General features: G+C 37.4%; 1 protein-coding gene across 3 annotated transcripts in view; it reads left to right on the plus strand.

Annotated features, from left to right (window-relative positions):
* The window catches only part of IPO8 (importin 8), a 71,137-nt gene that overhangs the window by 696 nt on the left and 51,537 nt on the right, over positions 1-18,904 (plus strand). Inside the window, exons 2-6 of one of the 3 annotated variants that reach the window (XM_072798470.1) lie at positions 5,732-5,813; positions 10,974-11,130; positions 13,719-13,877; positions 14,985-15,141; positions 18,369-18,458. In XM_072798470.1, coding sequence (XP_072654571.1) covers positions 5,732-5,813; positions 10,974-11,130; positions 13,719-13,877; positions 14,985-15,141; positions 18,369-18,458 — 645 coding nt within the window. The remainder of the gene's footprint in view (positions 1-5,731; positions 5,814-10,973; positions 11,131-13,718; positions 13,878-14,984; positions 15,142-18,368; positions 18,459-18,904) is intronic. The other 2 variants (XM_072798471.1, XM_072798472.1) reach the window with 2 other exon arrangements.

Consider the following 18,904-nt stretch of genomic DNA (forward strand, 5'->3'; position numbering starts at 1 on the left):
TTTCCCCAGGGACGCCGATTTGGGGGACGGCGGGAACGCTCACTCACAATTCGGAGTTCTGCTTTCCTCCAGACCCAGCCTTTTTTTTTTTTTTTTTTTTTAATTAAAAAAATTTTTTTTTAATTTAAGGTGTTGCGGTGGGAAACCCTGCCCATCGCCTGCTCCCGTGGGGTTGGCAGGACTGTTGGTGGACACTGATTGGCAGAGTTTTGCTGGAGCGCCGGGAAGCGCCGCCGGGACGGTGCAGGGGGAAGAGGAGGCAGTTTTCATGGTGCTACGATTTTACAATAGGCACATCTAGGAATAGGCATCTGGAGGGATTTCTTTCTCTCTCTCTCTCCTTTTTTTTAAAGATTTTATTTATTCATGAGAGACACACAGAGAGAGGCAGAGACACAGGCTGTGTGTGTGTGAGTGAGAAAGAGCCAGATGAGGGACTCGACCCCAGCACCCCAGGATCACGACCTGAGCCAAAGGCCGAGGCCCAACCACTGAGCCACCCAGGCATCCCTGGAAGAGATTCTTTATAAGCGCTGAAATGTGTAAGACTTTTTTTTATTTTATTTTAAAGATTTTATTTATTCATGAGAAACACACACACAGAGGGAGAGAGGCAGAGACACAGAGGGAGAAGCAGGCTCCATGCAGGGAACCTGATGTGGGACTCGAACCCAGGTCTCCAGGATCACGCCCTGGGCTGAACGTGGCGCCTAAACCACTGGGCCACCAGGACTGCCCAAGACTTTCTTTTATCTTCTGTCCTCTCTTCTTACTAGCCCTGACCCTGTTCCAGCCTTACCACCAACAATTTGAGAGTGTAATGATCCCCCAAATTAGCTTATGATTTTCATCCTCACCTATAAAATGAATGATAGACCTCTCATTAAAAAAAGTATGGGGACGCCTGGGTGGCTCAGCGGTTGAGCATCTGCCTTGGGCCTAGGGCATGATCCTGCGGTCCCAGGATCTGAGCCCCACATCAGGCTCCCTTCGAAGAGCCTGCTTCTCCCTCTGCCTGTGTCTCTGCCTCTCTCTGTGTGTCTCTCATGAATACATAAATAAAATCTTACAAAAAATAAAATAAAATAAAAGTTATGAATTAAGGTCTACTCCCCAGGGTAGAGTGACAGCTGGTTGAGGTTTTCCTTAAAATGTAAAGGAATATACCCTAAATGAGTGGTTTTCAAAGTATTGCCTAGGATGAGCAGCATCAACATCACCTGGGAACTTGCTGGAAACGGAAATTGCTGGGCTTCCAGGTTAGAGAATTAGAAACTCTGGGGGGTGGGCCCCGATTATGTTTTAATTAGCTAGGTAGGTGATTGGGTGCTTCCTCAAGTGTGAGAGCAGCTGTCTCAAGTAAAAGTTTCTGCCAGAGTTCACTAAGGTTTTCCCTGGTTGGAGTTGACTTTAAAGTGCAGTTGTGCATTTTAAATCTTTGAAATCCAGTGGGAGATCTGGATGGTGTTTGGAGTAAGTGTGAATTCAGGATTCCCAAGAGATAAAAGGGAGAGTGAAAACACTGGAGAGGTTGAGTTAAACTGAAGCATAAAGAGAATGTGCTGTTACCTCAAAAAGAAAAGGACTCTCGCTCAGAATAGGGGAAAGTTAAAGTGAGTACCTGTTCCAGGCTTTGCAGAGCAGAGGTACTATATGTCGATTGGCTAGAAGAACAGTAACCCAGGGATTGGTTAGAAGGAACAAAGCAAGAGCTGAAGTTGCAGTCTATTAGTATGAACAGGGGAGTTGGCCTGCTGGTGACCCCCTTCTCTTCACAATGAGGCCAGATGTTATTTTGCTAGTGTCAGGAGGGATCATATCTTTGATATCATGTTATACTTTCCTGCCTCCGTTAGCCTGTCCTTGCTTTGTTTCTGATTCATCAGCGTATAAGTGCAGTTGACTGTATAGAAGGGGAAGGGTTGATGGGAAAGCCTGCAGAACTAGAAGAGACGTTCGGGACCCAATTCTACATTTTCTTTCTTTGTGGTATTTCAGTTCACATCTATTTCATCCAAACTCTTGCCCTGTCCCATATCCACCCGTTTCATCCCGGGCTGTAATTTCCTCTGTAACTTGTAAAAGGAGCTTATTGCTATGCCACTCTTTTAGCATTCATATTTTGTATAATGCTTTTAATTGTAATATGCTCTAAGTATTTTTTTTTGAATTATCTGTAAGTAGAAGACAAGTATACCGCAACATAACCTTGTAGTAAAATATGATTATAATGTTGGGTTTTGTGTGCTTATTTTTTATCATTGCTGTAATATCCGGCTTTGTTGGATAAATGGGTGGGTAATCTACCATAAGTGATTAGGGTCCAGCTCATGTATTTTAGTCTAGGTCCCCCCACAGCACATATGCTCTGTGTAAGAAGTAGGAGCAGCTTCTGCAGTGTACTGATGATTTGTCAATTGCCATGTAGGAGAGTAGGCAGTTTCAAAACATAACAGCCTCTGTTCTGAAGGATAAATTCTTGTTTGGAGCTATGTTTTTCTGTAACCAACATATTTTTGTTACCAGTGACTGGTTCCTTGATTGCTCTGTGTGATATTGTTTCTGTGGGAAAACATATTTTCATTTTTTTTTTCTTCTTCTTCTTCTTCTTTTTTTCTTTTTAAAGATTATTTATTTTAGAGAGAAAGAGAGCTTGTGAGCGTGTGGAGGGGCAGAGAGAGAGAGAAACTTCAGCAGACATGGGGATCAATCTCATGACCCTAAGATCACGACCTGAGTTGGAAGCTTAATTGACTGAGCCACTTAGGGGTCCTGGGACAACATATTTTCAGTTTTATCTTAGGATGTTAAGAATGCATCCTGTGCACAATCTTCCTTGTCTCTGGGCCCAGAGCAGCAAAGGGAAGTAGGAATGGGTAGATATCTTGCTCTAGTAACTCATCCACAAAGGTACGTTCTTTTAATAAAGCATTCTCCACATGGCCTCAATAGGGAAATAAAAAGAATTACTTTCTTGCCGAGCTTTGGAACCCCTGCTTCCATACATCTGTCTCTATTATTATTATTTTTTAAAGATTTATTTATTTATTCATGAGAGAGAGAGAGAGAGAGAGATTGAGGGGGGTGGGCAGAGACACAGGCAGAGGGAGAAGCAGGCTCCATGCAGGGAGCCCCATGTGGGACTCGATCCTGTGACTCCAGGATCATGCCCTGGGTGTGAAGGCAAGTGCTCAACTGCTGAGCCACCCAACCATCCCTGTCTATATTATTTTTATCGCCCTTTAAGAGAGTTTGCTTATGTGAATAACATATTTATTGAGTTATAATGCAGACACTAACACAAGGCTCAGCTTTCACAGAGCTTGCATTCTTGTTGGGGATCCAGACAAGTAAACGATAAAATACCAGGTCATAAGTGCTATAGATGGTAAAGTCCTGGAGAGACAGTGTTGGGGGTAGAAATAGTGTAGTCATTCTCTGAAGGGTGATATTGAGCAGAGACCTAGATGTTGTGAAGGAGTGAACCAGGTGAAGAACTGGGAAAGGAACAGAGGGATGAGCTAGTCCAATAGAAGCCTTCAGTGTGGTATGTTAGAAGGACTAGCAAAGTTAATGTGGTGGGAGTGGTAGGGCAGAGAATGGGAAACAGCAGGTCTTTAAGTGAGTTCTCAACAGATGCAGAATTACGTTAAGTAAGTAAACTATTTTCAGAAAACTTCACGGATACAAAGTAAATATCAAGAAATGTCTTTTTTTCCTCCCAAGGTGGAAAAAGAAAGTGGATAAACATTTGTGAGGAAAGTAGTATGAGCCTTTATCTGAATTTACCCCTGGATGTTTTAGCTGGTCAAATTAACATAGTTTGAATCAAGGCTGACAGGAGAAGACAAAAAGTTGCACAAGTTCATTCAAATGGCAGGCAGTTGCAAAAAGAGGAGTTCCAAAATGGGTACAAAGGCAACAGTGTTGAAATGAAAGCAGTCTCCACAATAACTACTTTTAAATAGGTACCATTAATCTAAGTGTACAGGTTATTTTGTACTTATGTGTAATAAGATATGTATCTAAATTCTAGAGATTGGAACTAAGCTATGGATGTTTTAAGGTTAGAAGTTTGGGCTAAATGTGTATTAATTTTGACTCCTGTAAACTGCTGTTGAAAGAAATCTGTTTTCCTAAAAACTACTTTAAAATGGTGGTTTCAATTTTGATTAAAAGAGAACTTACTTTATATATGACAGGCTTAAGATTCTGAGATTTACACAGGATGAATGAATGGAAGAACAATTATTAAGATTAAGATTTTTGGAAAGCATAATGTTCTTCGGTGGGAAAGATCAATATTTTAAAGACGCCAATTTTCTCCAAATTTTTTAGTCAGACATTTATTTTAATAAATGCTCTTATGAATTAAATGAGTAGGAAAGGTGATAAAAAGTTGAGTGGTATACATAAACCTAGTGTTATATTGAATAGGATGCCTCCGTAGATCCAGGCTCCTGGGAGAAGGTACGCTGAATAGATTCTCTTCATCACTGTTGGCTTTAGCCTTACTGAGAATTTATGAGTCCTTTCTGGGAATGTCAGCCGGCAAGGCCAAGTGTAAGCTCTGGGAATATGGCAGGATGGTAACCTGGTCCAGGTACTAGATATCTGGAGAGAGTATTATGAGACGGAATGAGTTGCTTTGTATTTTTGTTTTTTTTAACTACTAAAGTCCCCTTGTCCAAACTCAGGAGTAGGACAAAGTAGAACTTTGGGGGTGGGGTGGGGTGGGGCACAGAGTGACAGCAGGCACTTCAGCATAGGCTTATTGGGGGTCAGGTTCAAAAGATGCTCCACCAACCGAGGGCAGCTGGTGATGACGACTCTCAACACTGTCTGGTGAGGCACATTGTTCGAATCTGGCCTGGTTCCTCTCCATAGCTCATGCACAGATAATTGATATTATCTTGTCTGTTTTCCTGTGTTGGATCTGCTGTTTTCTGTAGCCCATGTTTTCCATGTTTCTGTTTATCAAACATACTGTTAAGCAAAACTGAAGCACAAATAAGCTAGGAAGAAACACTTGCAATGTATAGGTCTAATAATAGGTTAAGATTTTAAATTCATAAATAGCTCTTAGGATTTATTGAGAATAAAACAAATATTCTGTTCAAAAAAAGATAAAGAGAATAAGGATTTGTAGAAGAAAACAAATAGCCAGCAAAAAGGATAGATTCTTTTTTTTTTAAGATTTTATTTATTCATGAGAGACAGAGAGAGAGAGTGAGAGAGAGAGAGAGAGAGAGAGGCAGAGAAACAGGCTCCATACAAGAAGCCTGATGTGGGACTTGATCCTGGACCCCGGGATCACACCCTGAGCCAAAGGCAGACGCTCAACCGTTGAGCCACCCAGGCATCCCAGATAAATTCTAACTTAGTAGAAATGCAGTTTAAAATATGAGTCAGTTTTGAAGAAATGATAATGCTTAACCTTGTATTGGATAGGTGGGCATGTACTACTCGTGGGAGTGTAAATTGCTACATTCTGGAGAGCATTTTGACAATATATGTTAAAAAAAACATAGAAATATTCATACCCCTTTATTCATCAGTTTATTCCAATTTATTCTAATTTTGATTTGAAATATTTTGGTGATCTTAATTTGCCTTAGAGAATTTCTCTCGTTTTAAAAGTTTTCCTTTTATTTGGACAGCAATGTATTCAGTAACAGCGCTGTTACTCATTTAAAGCCCCTATTTTATAAATATTTCTTTGTAATTTCAGTCCTACAAGATTATCAACTTTGCCCCCAGTTTACTTCGGATTATAGTCTCTGACCATGTGGAATTCCCAGTACGCCAGGCAGGTAAGTAGGTTTCTCATCCTTTATAAAATTATTTATATCTGTGGTTTCTTCAAAAAATAGGAAGCACACAAAGTATTTCTAATGGCTTAAAAACTCACTTTTGTTTTCCCTGGAAACTTAGCAATAGATACAAGGCTCTTATACCTCTCCTAGCCTTTCCACTCCTTTTCTCCTGCCAATTCCTTGCCTCTGAAACTTTGCCATTTTCCCCCTTAGCTTTCACACTTTTAATGGATTAATATCCCTAATTTTGTTATTCCTGGTGGCCGACCCTTTGGGTCCAAAGATGAAAACTGAATTTATGTATGTGGATTTGAGCTCCATTCATAAGTCAGATCATGGAGGTAATATGTACACATATGTTCCTAAACACATGTTTGGGGAACAGGACTTTTGTTTTATTTTATTTTTATTTTTTAAAAGATTTTATTTATTTATTCATGAGAGACACACAGAGAGAGAGAGGCAGAGAGACAGGCAGAAGGAAAAGCAGGCTCCATGCAGGGAGCCTGATGTGGGACTTGATTCCAGGACCCCAGGATTGTACCCTGAGCCAAAGGCAGATGCTCAACCGCTAAGCCACCCAGGCGTCCCTGGACTTTTGTTTTAAATATGAGACTTACTTTCAAATCTGTGGGATTTTACGGTAGTTCCATGATGTTGTGTGTTCCTCTTTTTGCCTTTTTAATGAGCTGGTCCTTAGAGCCCAGAAGGTAAAAAAATGGGAGACAGTCTTGGAGTGTCATGAGTCCTGAAAGGTGGTAATTTCAAGATAAAGGAAGTAAAACAACAAATGCTAATTAAAAACAATTGATATTTAAAACGTTTTTAAAAATCATGTCACTCAGTATATACTCATTATAAATAATTTGGTCAATACAGAAAAATACAGAGATGAAAGTAAAACAATTATTCAATACTCATTGCTCAGAAATGGCCATCATTAACATTAGGTGAACATTAGTCTTTGCAGGTCGGTAGAAGGAAAGATCAACAATTTTATACAGGTAGGATTATACTCTACATGCTGATAAAAGTAATTTTCCTTGAACACAACAGCAAAAAAAGGTAAGGAATCATTAGCTGTGGGAAAATACTTGTAGTAATATGTATGATTTCCTAAAAGATCTCTTTGTTGTTAAGAAAAACCTATGGAAAAACACAACGTTGCAATTATTTGGTACTTTAGTAAGGTTTATAAGACTTGTATGTAGATTTTCTGAAACCATAACTCTGAGTTGTTTAATCTTTGTTTTATAAAATAGGGCTGTTCTAAAATTACATTTTGCTAAGTGGAACCTATTTTAATTTTATAGGGCCATTGTGAAGGTCCTGTGAGTCTTTGTAAAAATAGTATTTTTAAAGATCTTAAAGCAGTTTGATTTAATATGTCTTCTTTACATATAAACATTACAAAAACTCATTGGATTGCCCTTAATTCCACCCCTAAAGGTAGCTGTCCTCAACTTTGGCAGGTTCTCCTATTCTTTTTTTCTCCTATAGATACAATGGCTTGCTTTATTTATTTATTTATTTATTTATTTATTTTCTTTTTTATTTATTCAGAGGCAGAGAGAGAGAGAGAGAGAGAGAGAGAGGCAGGCAGAGAGGCAGAGACACAGACAGAGGGAGAAGCAGGCTCCATGCAGGGAGCCGGATGTGGGACTTGATCCCTGGTCTCCAGGATCACACCCCAGGCTGCAGGCGGTGCTAAACTGCTGCGCCTCTGGGGCTGCCCGATACAATGGTTTTAAAATGTAACAAACATTGTTTTTATTACACATGGTGTTTTGTAACTTTTTCCATTGAACATATACTCTTGAGGGGGGGTGTTGCATGTCAGTGTATATGCAGATATGTGTACTTTATGCTTTATCACAATTGTTCATTATTTCTTTGTACAGAACTACTATAGTTTATTTAAACAACTTGATGGATATTTCCTTGATTGTCTCTGTTATTATTGATAGAGGCAAAGCTATAATGAGGCTCTTTAGATTTATCTCTGGATACTTGTGGGAATATTTTCAAAGAATAAATGAAGAAATGGAAATGCTGGGTCAATGGATAGTAATGATATTAACATTTAGAATTTTGAATCTTGGGCAACCTGGGTGGCTCAGTGGTTTGGCGCTGCCTTCAGCCCAGGGCATGATCCTGGAGACCTGGGATCGAGTCCCGTGTCGGGCTCCCTGCATGGAGCCTGCTTCTCCCTCTGCCTGTGTCTTTGCCCCTTTCTCTTTCTCTCTGTGTCTCTCATGAATTGATAAAATCTTTAAAAAAAAATTTTTTTTTGAATCTTCTCACTAAGTTGCTTTTGTTTACTTTTGTATTAACACTGAATTAAATGTTAGGTTCCTCATATCATCTATGCAACTTTGAATCTTAATAACTTAGATAAAAAAGTTTTGATATGAAATGTAAATAGCATTTGTAGGCAGTTTTTCTTCATAAATTATGTAGATTTCAAATCTGTTAGTCACAGGAGTTTATCTTAGTTGTTAATTTTTTAGTTTATTAGGACAGTTATCTCTCCTAGATAATCCATTTTATCGTTGAATCTGAAATACACAGTATTAAATTCTATAACTATCCTGAATTTAAATGCCACTTATAAATTTTCTACCCTATTTATTATTAAAATACAAGGATGTCCCAAGAACCTTATGGCAACACCCAGGCAGGTAATTTATCATTTTATCATGACATTTAAAAGAATGATGTGATCTTTGCTTAAAAAAAAAAAAAAATCAGCCTGCATAAAAATGTAAAAAATTATGCTAATATTAAATAGGAAGGCATAGTTCTGCAGAATATTCAGTTCTTAATTTTTTGGCTTGGGGGTAGTATTTTTGTAGTTGTGAGTCTGAGTCCAGGGCATAGGGCTTACGTGATGATTTGTTGTATCTGAGAAGGAGAGAACTGTGCGTATGCTTTACAAAGTTAATTTCAAACTTCAGAGGCTTAGCATGGTAAGTGGATTTTGTAGAAAAACCAGGTTTAATTCCTTTATGACTGGATGAAGATGATATTTGTGTTTTGTTAGCTCTGGTAAATGGTTAGATAGGTGTCTTTAAATAATTAAAGGGAGGGACACCTGGATGGTTCAGTGGTTGAGCGTCTGCCTTTGGCTCAGGGCCTGATTCCAGATTCCCAGGATCGAGTCCCACATACGGCTCCTCGCATGGAGCCTGCTTTTCCTCCCTCAGCCTGTGTTTTACCTCTCTTTCTGTGTCTCTCATAAATAAATAAATCTTAAAAAAATAATTAAAGGGAGATTTTTAGATTATTGATAGTTTGAATTATCTTTGGTACTTTTTTTTCATTATTCTTAGCAATCCATGATTATCTGTAAGAGAAACTAATATTCTCTTATTAAATTATTACATTATGCTCAATTTTATTTTAAGTAATTGAGGATTTAATTTTTAAAAAAGATTTTATTTATTTGAGAGAGAAAGTGCATATGTGTATGGACGCAAAATGGAAAGAAGGAGGGACAAACCGACTCTGCACTGAGTGTGGAGTCCAATGAGGAGCTGAATCTCAGGACCCTGAAATCATGATCTGAACTGAAATCAAGAGTCAGATGCTTAACTGATTGAGCCACCCAGATGACTCTAATTGAGGATTTATTTTAACATTTACAAATTAGTGTGCCTTTTACATAGGCCATCCTGTATAGTGCCCGATAATAAAAATAGTTTTTAGTAGTAAAGTTAATGACATTTAACGACTGAATTATAAATAAGTCCACGATTTTACCATGTCTGTATCTCTGCTGTCTGAACTTTGCAGTTTATTTTCAAGCTTCTTCTATAGGATTAAAATTTGGTTTTGTGTATAATGTAGCTGATTTTCTTTTTGCAGAGATTAATGAAATCAGTTTGAACTACTGACAGGGTGGGCCATATTCTTAGATCATTTATTCATTTTTTCAATAGTCCAAATTCTTATTGCCGATAATATAATAAATGTACTGGGATAAAAGATGGTAGGTACTTAGTCTAGAGCTTGTGTAGTCTGATTAGAAACAAGTAAGCCCTGCCTCCTCTCTCTTTCTCAAATAATTTTTGTTTTTATAAAAAAAAAATGGAAATCTCAAATGGAATTCTCTTTTTCAGACCTTGACTGAATCAAAACTAATGAAAGAGGAACATATAGTATGTCAAGTTCATCATTTCATTAAATTTCAGTTATATATATTCAGTGTAGAACGTGTTGGTTTATTCTCGGTGTCATAATACTTGTGAGCCAGTTTAGTTTTATGTAAAATTGGGATGAAGGGACGGTGGGGTGGGGGAAGAAGAGGGAGGAGAAACTCAAGAGAAGACAGTTATAATGCTTTGCAGAGCACATCTCTTTATTCTTATGTATTATCTCTATATATCATGTTACAAGTATTTATTTACATTCTGTGTTCAGCTGGAATAGTTAGAAAGCTTCACATTCCCTATCAAAACCCGGTCGTCATACATCAGTTTATTTCTTTCAGAAGCCATTTGCTAACTATTGAAGATGGTTACACAGAATAGGAACAAAATTATTATGTATTTTGATGAAATAGATAAGAAATTTCCTGAGATTTTACAAAGATATTTGAAGATTGATGTCTTTTTTCCTTATTGTTTAATTTACAAGTGGTAAATATTTCAGAAGGGTTTGATAGAAATTAGCAATATTTCAAATATGGTAGTGTAGAATAGTGGCCAGTGAAGGAAAAAACAAAAACAAAAACAAGAAAAGCAGTGTATATGAAGGACGGTAGAATTTCACCTGTTGTGGACTCAGCATTAGTCATTAGGAACAGTATGATCTTTATGCTATCAAAATACAGTTAGTGGAGTTTCATTTAGACTACCTTATATTTATTCTCAGCATATATATACTTGATTCCTAGATCATTTTTCTGTCCTATAAACTCTGAAACCTGATATAATGAAAAGTTTTCTGCTTAGATTTGCTTTACCAGCTAATGAGAAACTTTAAATTCTTACACATTTCCTTTCCTCACTTGGCTTTTTATAATTGTAAGATTTTTTTCCATTTTTGCTGAGTATCATGTTTAGTAGTGAAGGGCTCAGCCTTTCGTGCTCTCTAAAGCTGAATTAAAGCCATCTTCTTAATACTGCTACATTAGCATATTTTTCTCTACCTTAGCTGCCATTTACTTAAAGAACATGGTGACACAGTACTGGCCTGACCGAGAACCTCCCCCGGGAGAAGCAGTATTTCCATTCAACATTCATGAAAATGATCGCCAGCAAATACGTGATAACATCGTGGAAGGAATAATTCGGTCTCCAGATTTAGTGAGGTACATTATACTACATATGATTAGTAGGAAGCATAGAATGTTTGGGAGAGGTTGGATTTAATCATCAGTCTCAAGTTTGTATTCCTAGAGAGATAAAATAATGAAGGTGGGCACTCCAAAAATACTCTTTTACCTATTTGTCTTTGCATTTGTAATCTTTGTCTCAATATTTTGGAAAAGATTTAGTTGCCGTACGTTGCCAGTTAAGGCAAAAATCAAAGTTAACTAAGATTATATAAATCCCTGCTACTTAAATAACCTATGTTTTTAGTTATGATCTCTTTACTTTTTACTATCTGCTTTCTTCCCCCCCTGGCAGGGAAATTGATTCCTGGGAGTTTTAACCTACCACTTTTCTTTAAACTTTACCTATCTTTTCATTCCTTTTTTGAACTGAGTATCTTTTTCTTTGGAGAAGACAGGATAGAAAATTGGCTCTGGTTTTTAAAATTTAGGTTAGATGCTCTTGGGCAGCACTGTCCAGTAGACCTTTTTGTGATGATGGAAATCTTCTGTGTCCATGTGGAGTCTGTGGCTATTGAGTACTTGAAATGTGGCTACTATAACTGGGGAACTGGATCTTTAATTTCGATTAAGGTGCGCACATAATGCCGGCGGCTTCTGCTATTTCACAGCAGAGCTGCAGAGTCACAAACATTTTGCAGTTTTAAAATAGGAAAAACAGGGATGCCTGGGTGGCTCAGCTGTTGGGCGCCTGCCTTCAGCTCAGGTCATGATCCTGGGATCCAGGATCGAGTCCCACATCAGGCTCCCTGTGAGGAGTCTGCTTCTCCCTCTGCCTGTGTCTGCCTCTCTCTCTCTCTCTCAGTCTGTCTCTCATGAATAAATAAATAAATCTTAAAAAATAAATAAAATAGGAAAAAGAAATCCTTTTCTTGTGAGCTAGTAATTAGATTTCTATTGAAAATGGAAGAGGGAAAGAGGTGAAACTGACGCAGGGGGATGAAATTGTTTAACGTCCACAGATGAGCTATTGCTTTATCCCTGAGTGTCTAATGTACATTATGTCCTAAGCAGGAGGAATAGGGAAGAACCTGTGAGGGAAACAGCAAGGAAGGAGAACAAACATTGAACTCCTCTCTGTGTGGCTCTTTTGTTAGTTAAGAGGAGAAAGGATGTGTACAGATTAAAGAAAATCACTATTATTCTCAATGGGTGCCCAGCAGTGGTTCCCCTTCTGGCACCATCGTGTGTCCATGTCTTGTTAGAATCTTTACACTTTCAGTTCCGTCTGAATCTTGTAATGCTTCTACATAGTAAGGTACGAAGGGATGGATGGCTGCTCATAGCCATTCTTTGGTTGGTTGGAGTAAGAAGGGACTGGGAGGTCTCCAGAAGGTAAAATCTGAAGAAATGACAAGTTTCAGTTTTACTGCCCACAAAAATAACCTACTTATTGTTTAGAAACAACTGCTGGTGACACAAAAGGGGACTTTTATCTTTATTATGAGACAGTTGCTTCTTTTATATCCTGAAGGCTTATTGGTAATAATTCATGAAGAACTATTCTTAAAGTTTAAGAGCATGGCAAAGGAAATTTTTCAAAGGGATTTGGTAACATAGAGAAATGGCATTCTTTTTTGTGTGTTTCATTTCCGTGAATGGAAGTTATTAGCCAACTGAACACATGCGTTTTTTTTTTGTTTTTTTTTTGCATTATGCAATCCTAATTTAGCAAGGTTCACTTTCTAACCATTTGCAAATGACCATATAAGGACATATTGATAGTTTGTGGGAGAGAAATTTTTTCCTCATTTTTTTTTTCCAATCTTAGTTACAGTAGGGATCCCATTGAGGAAATGGTTACTGACATAAATATAATGAGATCACATCTTTTATTAAAATTTGTAGTTTTATTAAAGAGAATTCTCTCTGTTTTATGTCTTTCTTACTGCTTTTTTCTTCATTTCTTTGCAGAAAACTTAGCTTTCCTCTTTAAGAACTACCAGCTAATACTTGTTTCTTATTTAGTCTAAAGGACAATTGCTGTCTCAGGAAGCTTTGATAGGAGCAGCATACTGTGTTGGCTATTAACTGATAATGGATGTTTCAAGGTTTTGACTCAACAGAGATGCTTCCTACTGTTATGTCAGCCTCTGTTTTATCTACTTTGGCTATTTTTAGGCTAAGTTTTTCCAGTTGAAATGACACAATATTTTATTTATTTTGTTTTGTTTCCCCCTTAGGATGTGATAACCAAAATACAAAAGGTAACAAGCTGGGGAAAATTTGCAGAGCTGTGGTAGATTCATTCTTTTTTTTTGAAAATTTTTAAATGAATTTTTAGTTTTAGATTTTTTTCTCCCCAAGGCAGTATTTAGGATAATCCCATTTGAAAGTTTTCATTCATTGTAGGAAATTACCTATTCTGTTTATTTTCAGGAAATGGAGCTACTAAGGTGGTTTTTCTTTATAGAACTTTTCTTTTTTCCCCTTCCCCGAGATATGTAACTATATAATATAGGTAAATAGGGGTTAGAGTGCTTTTGGGTAAAATATTAAAGGTGTTTGAAACCTGATATTTATAACTACTTAGATTTTGGACTTTTCCCCCCCCCACCTTATAGAGTCCAGTTAACAATGTGTCTCCGTGCCATCATTAAATATGATTTCCCTGGTCACTGGCCAGCGGTAGTCGACAAGATAGACTATTACTTGCAATCACAGAGCAGTGGAAGCTGGCTTGGCAGTTTATTATGTCTGTATCAACTGGTGAAGACGTATGAGTAAGTTGATTTCTATTGGCTAAAGATACCAGTCTTGTGTTACTTAGAATTAAATTCACCTCTCTATGCAGAGAGGTCTGCTGTGTGGGTGTTCTGCAGAATCAGGGTAGTTTGGGAATTGTTGGGTTAAGCACAAACATGTTTATTTACTATAGTTATTCAAAGAACCTTTAATTTACTAATGTACATAGCTAATCTCTAAGTGATAAGATATGCAGTGTTTCTTGAATTCATTTGCCAGTTTCAGAGGCCCATTTATTAACAGCTTTCCTTGGAAACTCAGAGAGAGAGAGAGAGAGAGAGAGAGAGAGAGAGAGAGAGAGAGGGAGAGAGGGGTACCTTAATATTTAAGTTCTTCAAGTGAGCACATTATTAAGTAAACCAAATATTTATCTTTCTGGATACAAAATAGAAAATGTTAAAGTTTCGTTGCTAGTGACATCCTTTGCCATAAAAGTTGCCCGGGACATAGGAGACTAGTGAGCATCACATTTAATAGCAGTTGCTTTCTGGTTTCTAAGAGGGTTGCTCTTTATGTATGCAGGGTCCTGTAGTGTACCTTTAAAAAAACTAATTAGTTCAGACTTTTTAGAGTTTTTAGAAGATATTTGAGATTTGGAGCATCAAAGTGATCTATGAGCACCTGAGTTTGCAAACTATTTTAACATCTCAACTTAGTATATTACAAGAAGAAATGTTTTTTTCCCCTGCATTATTTGTTATATCATAGGAATGTCTATTTAAACAGGAGTATCAACTTGTATTTTATAGGAAGAATTGTGGTATGATGAAAATTAATGTAAGTCATAGAAAAATTCATTTTGGAAATTTGCAAAATAGTGTAGAATTGTTTTAAATCAATTTAACTGTTTTTGGAAAGATTTTAGGTTTCTCTGCCTAACAGAGGGATATGTTCTTTCCCACTCTCTTTCAAGTTTATTCTAAGAATCCAAACAAAATGTAAGCCAGTGTTTGGAATGTTTTTGTTTCATTAGCTTTATCTAGTTAAAAAACATATATTAAAAAAATTTTTTTTCATTCATTATTTATAGCTCCTTTTTGTAGGGGGGGAATTATTTTTTTCTCTTTTTGTCTTTGCACATGTAGATATAAGAAAGCAGAGGAAAGAGAGCCTCTTATAGCAGCAATGCAGATATTTCTGCCTCGTATTCAACAACAAATCATGCAACTCCTTCCTGATTCCTCACATTATTCTGTTTTACTACAGAAGCAGATTCTGAAAATCTTTTATGCACTTGTTCAGGTAAGTTTCTGTTGCAGAAGGTAAATATAGGACCTTGTATTTCTGCCTGACATGGAAAGTGCCTAATGAGTGTCAATATGTTAAAGGTTATTATATATTCCCACATGTAATTCTTTTTAAAAAAATCCTATGAAGGAACAAGCTCACAGAAATTAACTTAATTGTCCACGTTTATCTTAGGGGCAGAGCTGAGATTCATTGACTATGCCTTTTGATCCAGTGTCTGAAGTGTCAGTGAGGAAGAACCAGAGTAATTAAAACTGCCAGAGATTATTTGACTCATCCATCAGTAACATTCTGCCTGTTGATAAGTTAGGCTTATAGGAAAAGAAGAAGGAAAAGAAGAGGGTCCCTCTTTTACTGGGAAATCATACGGGTGATAGTTTCTTTGCAGTGTGACCCAATTTAAAGCTAACAAAGATTTAGTGCTTCATTTTCTCTCATTTAAAATACTTCCTTTGTCTTATCTGAAAGCTATAAAGAATATTAATATGAGAGTCTAAAAAATAATTAGAAGAGGACAGAGATGGAATGTGTTAGATATAAAAATATTTAAAATTTAATCCTTGGGAGAGTTGGATAAAGTATTTAGATCTGGGTGGAGGAAGAATAATTGTTTTTAGTTTGTTTAAAGTGTTTGATGATGAATGAGTCAAACTCTGTTACATCCTTTTTTTTTTAGTTAGATCAGTCATGTAAGAGGGTGGTGTTGTCAAGCTAGAGAGCCAAGATAGTTGGTTTTGTTTTTGGCTGTTATGTCACTTAAGTACTTTTGTAATGTTTTAGAATATTCCACTGCAATAAAGATTTATATTTTTAGACTCCTCTTTTATTTATTTTATTTTATTTTTTTTTCAAGATTTTATTTATTTATTCATGAGAGACACAGAGAGAGGCGGAGACACAGGCAGAGGGAGAAGCAGGCTCCATGCAGGGAACCTGATGTGGGACTCAATCCTGGGTCTGCAGGATCACGCCCTGGGCTGAAGGCAGTGCTAAACCACTGAGCCACCTGGGCTCCCCTAGACTCCTCTTTTAAACTTTTTTTTAAAGATTTATTAATTTTAGAGAGAGATAGAGAGAGGGGGAGTGGGGGGAGAGGCAGAGGGAGAGGGCGAATCTCTGCACTCAGCACAGAGTCCAACATGAGGCTCAATCTCACAATCTTGAGATCAAGACCGGAGTCGACACCAAGAGTAGTAGGATGCTCAACCAACTGTGCCACCCAGGCACCCCTCATCTTTTAAACTTTTTATAAAGGGTGGTCTGAAGTAATTTTTTTTCTTCCAGCTTAGCAGGGAAAGGGAAGATGGAGAGGAAGTAAATCTGAGGTGGGAAGATACTAGGATACTAGGAAACTATCCTCCCTGCCCCCCTACTGTTCTTTTAAAGTAATAGGAAAGGAAGATATATGGTGCCTTTGGCTTTTTTTTTTCTTTTAAAAGATTTTATTTATTCATGAGAGACACACACGCAAAGAGAGAGAGAGAGAGAGGCAGAGAGAGAGAGAGAGAGAGAGAGGCAGAGAGAGAGAGAGAGGCAGAGGGAGAAGCAGGCTCCATGCAGGGAGCCTGATGCGGGACTCAATCCTGGGTCTCCAGGATCACACCCTGGGCTGAAGGCAGCGCTAAACCGCTGAGCCACCTGGGCTGCCCTGGCTTTTTATTAATAAGCACCATTCAGGAAGTTTCCTTGGGAGAATCACTTTACTCTGAGGCAAATGTTTTTTATTCAGAGAGAGGTTTTGCTACTGGATATAGTAATATCCCATTTATACTGAGGCTAGACTGCCCTTCCCATTGGAGAAGCATCGTAGGAATCAGGAAGTAAGACCAGGCTCTTGAAATAATTTTCCTAAAGCCTCTACCTCTGATTTGCTAAGAGGGCAAAGTCTAAAAGTTTTTTCTCAACATATGCTGCTACAAACCTAAAAAAACCAGTGCAAAACCTCAAGATTTTTCATCATTTTGGTACTGTATTATATACTACCAAAGTAATATGCTCCCTCTGGGAATCCTGGAAACAAAAATTTAGGCAGCTTTAAAAGGCATGATATAATGATAAGGTAAGTACAAAGTTAATGTTTGCTAGTTTGGAAAGAGGCAGAAAAGTTTGTTTTAAAACGTATGATACAATTAAATTGATTTTTGTCTAAGTAGCATTAAGTAAATGTTTATTGTGTACAGGGCACGTGGATATTACAATCATACTCCAGAATTCAGTTTGTTCAGACGTGAACTCTTAGTCACTTAACCCACTAACCCGGAATCTGTACCTCTTCAGCTCCCTATTGTAGGATCTAACAACTCCCCATTGCACTTAAACTGGGAACTTCTTAACATAGCCTATAAAACCCTTCATCGGTCTACCTTATCTTTTACTGTTCTTACCTTTGTACTTTGTACTCTAGCCATCCTGACCAGGTATCTACTTCATTTGGTCATGCTCTGTCTCATTCTGAGCCTCTGAAATACTGTCTTTCTGTCTGGAACACTCTAGTCCTTTATGCCCTGGCCAGTTTGTGCTCTTTCTCCAAGTCTCAGCTTGTGTGTCACTTCTAGAAAGATGTCCCTAATATATTACTAGCCTGGTTGAGGCAGTTCTCTGGTGTGTGCCTTTAATGATACTGTGTGTGTAGGTGTATATATATATGGTCAGATTATCACATTGTGTATCTTACACAATGTTGTATGTCAGTGGTATCTCAATAAAGCTGGGAAAAAAGTGGTTAAAATGAAAAACTTGACACACAAAGAGTTAAATGGTAAAAATCACTTTTCTAGAATCTCATGCTGAATAAATGAGACCTTACTGTATTAAAGGATTTTTTTTTTTTAATTTAAAAGTAGTTAAAAAAAAATAAAAGTAGTTTAGAGTGCCTGGGTGGCTCAGTCCATTGGGTGTCTGCCTTCGGCTTAGGTTATGAGCCCAGGGTCCTGGGATCGAGCCTCCAAGCCCCGCTCCCCCCTGCCGTGTGTGTGTGTGTGTCTGTCAAATAAATAAATAAAATCTTTTAAAAAAGTAGTCCACAGAAACATTTCATGGCATGCATATTTCTAGATTTTCAAAATTTTAATTTGCATATGCTTTTAGATCTATTTTAAGTTAAATTTTAGGTTAAACCATATGAGATTACCATTTTTGTGGTCAAATGTTAGCCATTTCATATGCTGCCTTTTTTGGAAGGGAGGAATTGCTGTTTGATGATGATGTTCTTCTGTTTTCAGTATGCATTGCCTCTTCAGCTGGTGAATAACCAAACCATGACTGCATGGATGGAGATCTTTCGAACTATTATTGACAGGACAGTTCCTCCCGTAAGAAAGGGCTTCTTGTTGAGAAAAACTGGGAAAAGTAGGGTTTGGGATGTTTGTGGTAGACTGATTTATTATCCTAGCTTGCTATTTGGAAAAAAATTACTATTGTAATGAAAAGAGTAATACATACTCATTTTTATAAAGTTCAGATAGGCAAAATTAAAAAAAATAACTGTATTTAATATTACTAAAGATGATAAAAACCATTTTTAAAAGTTGGTATTTATTGCTTTGGTCTTCCCCCCCCCCCCCCCCGGGTCTGTATATAGGCACATTTTATTAATAAAAATGGTATATGTAGGTCCTGTTTTGAAATTCATTTTTCATTTAAAATCTCTTATAAATATTTTTTATATGAATGTTTTTATACTATCATTTTTGTGGAGTGTTTCATTTGCTGGACATTTAGGTGGCTTTAGGGTGTTAGTGTTTTAACTATAAGGATG

Source organism: Canis lupus, chromosome 25 (genome assembly GCF_048164855.1).
Source record: "Canis lupus baileyi chromosome 25, mCanLup2.hap1, whole genome shotgun sequence".
NCBI classification, from domain to species: domain Eukaryota; kingdom Metazoa; phylum Chordata; class Mammalia; order Carnivora; family Canidae; genus Canis; species Canis lupus.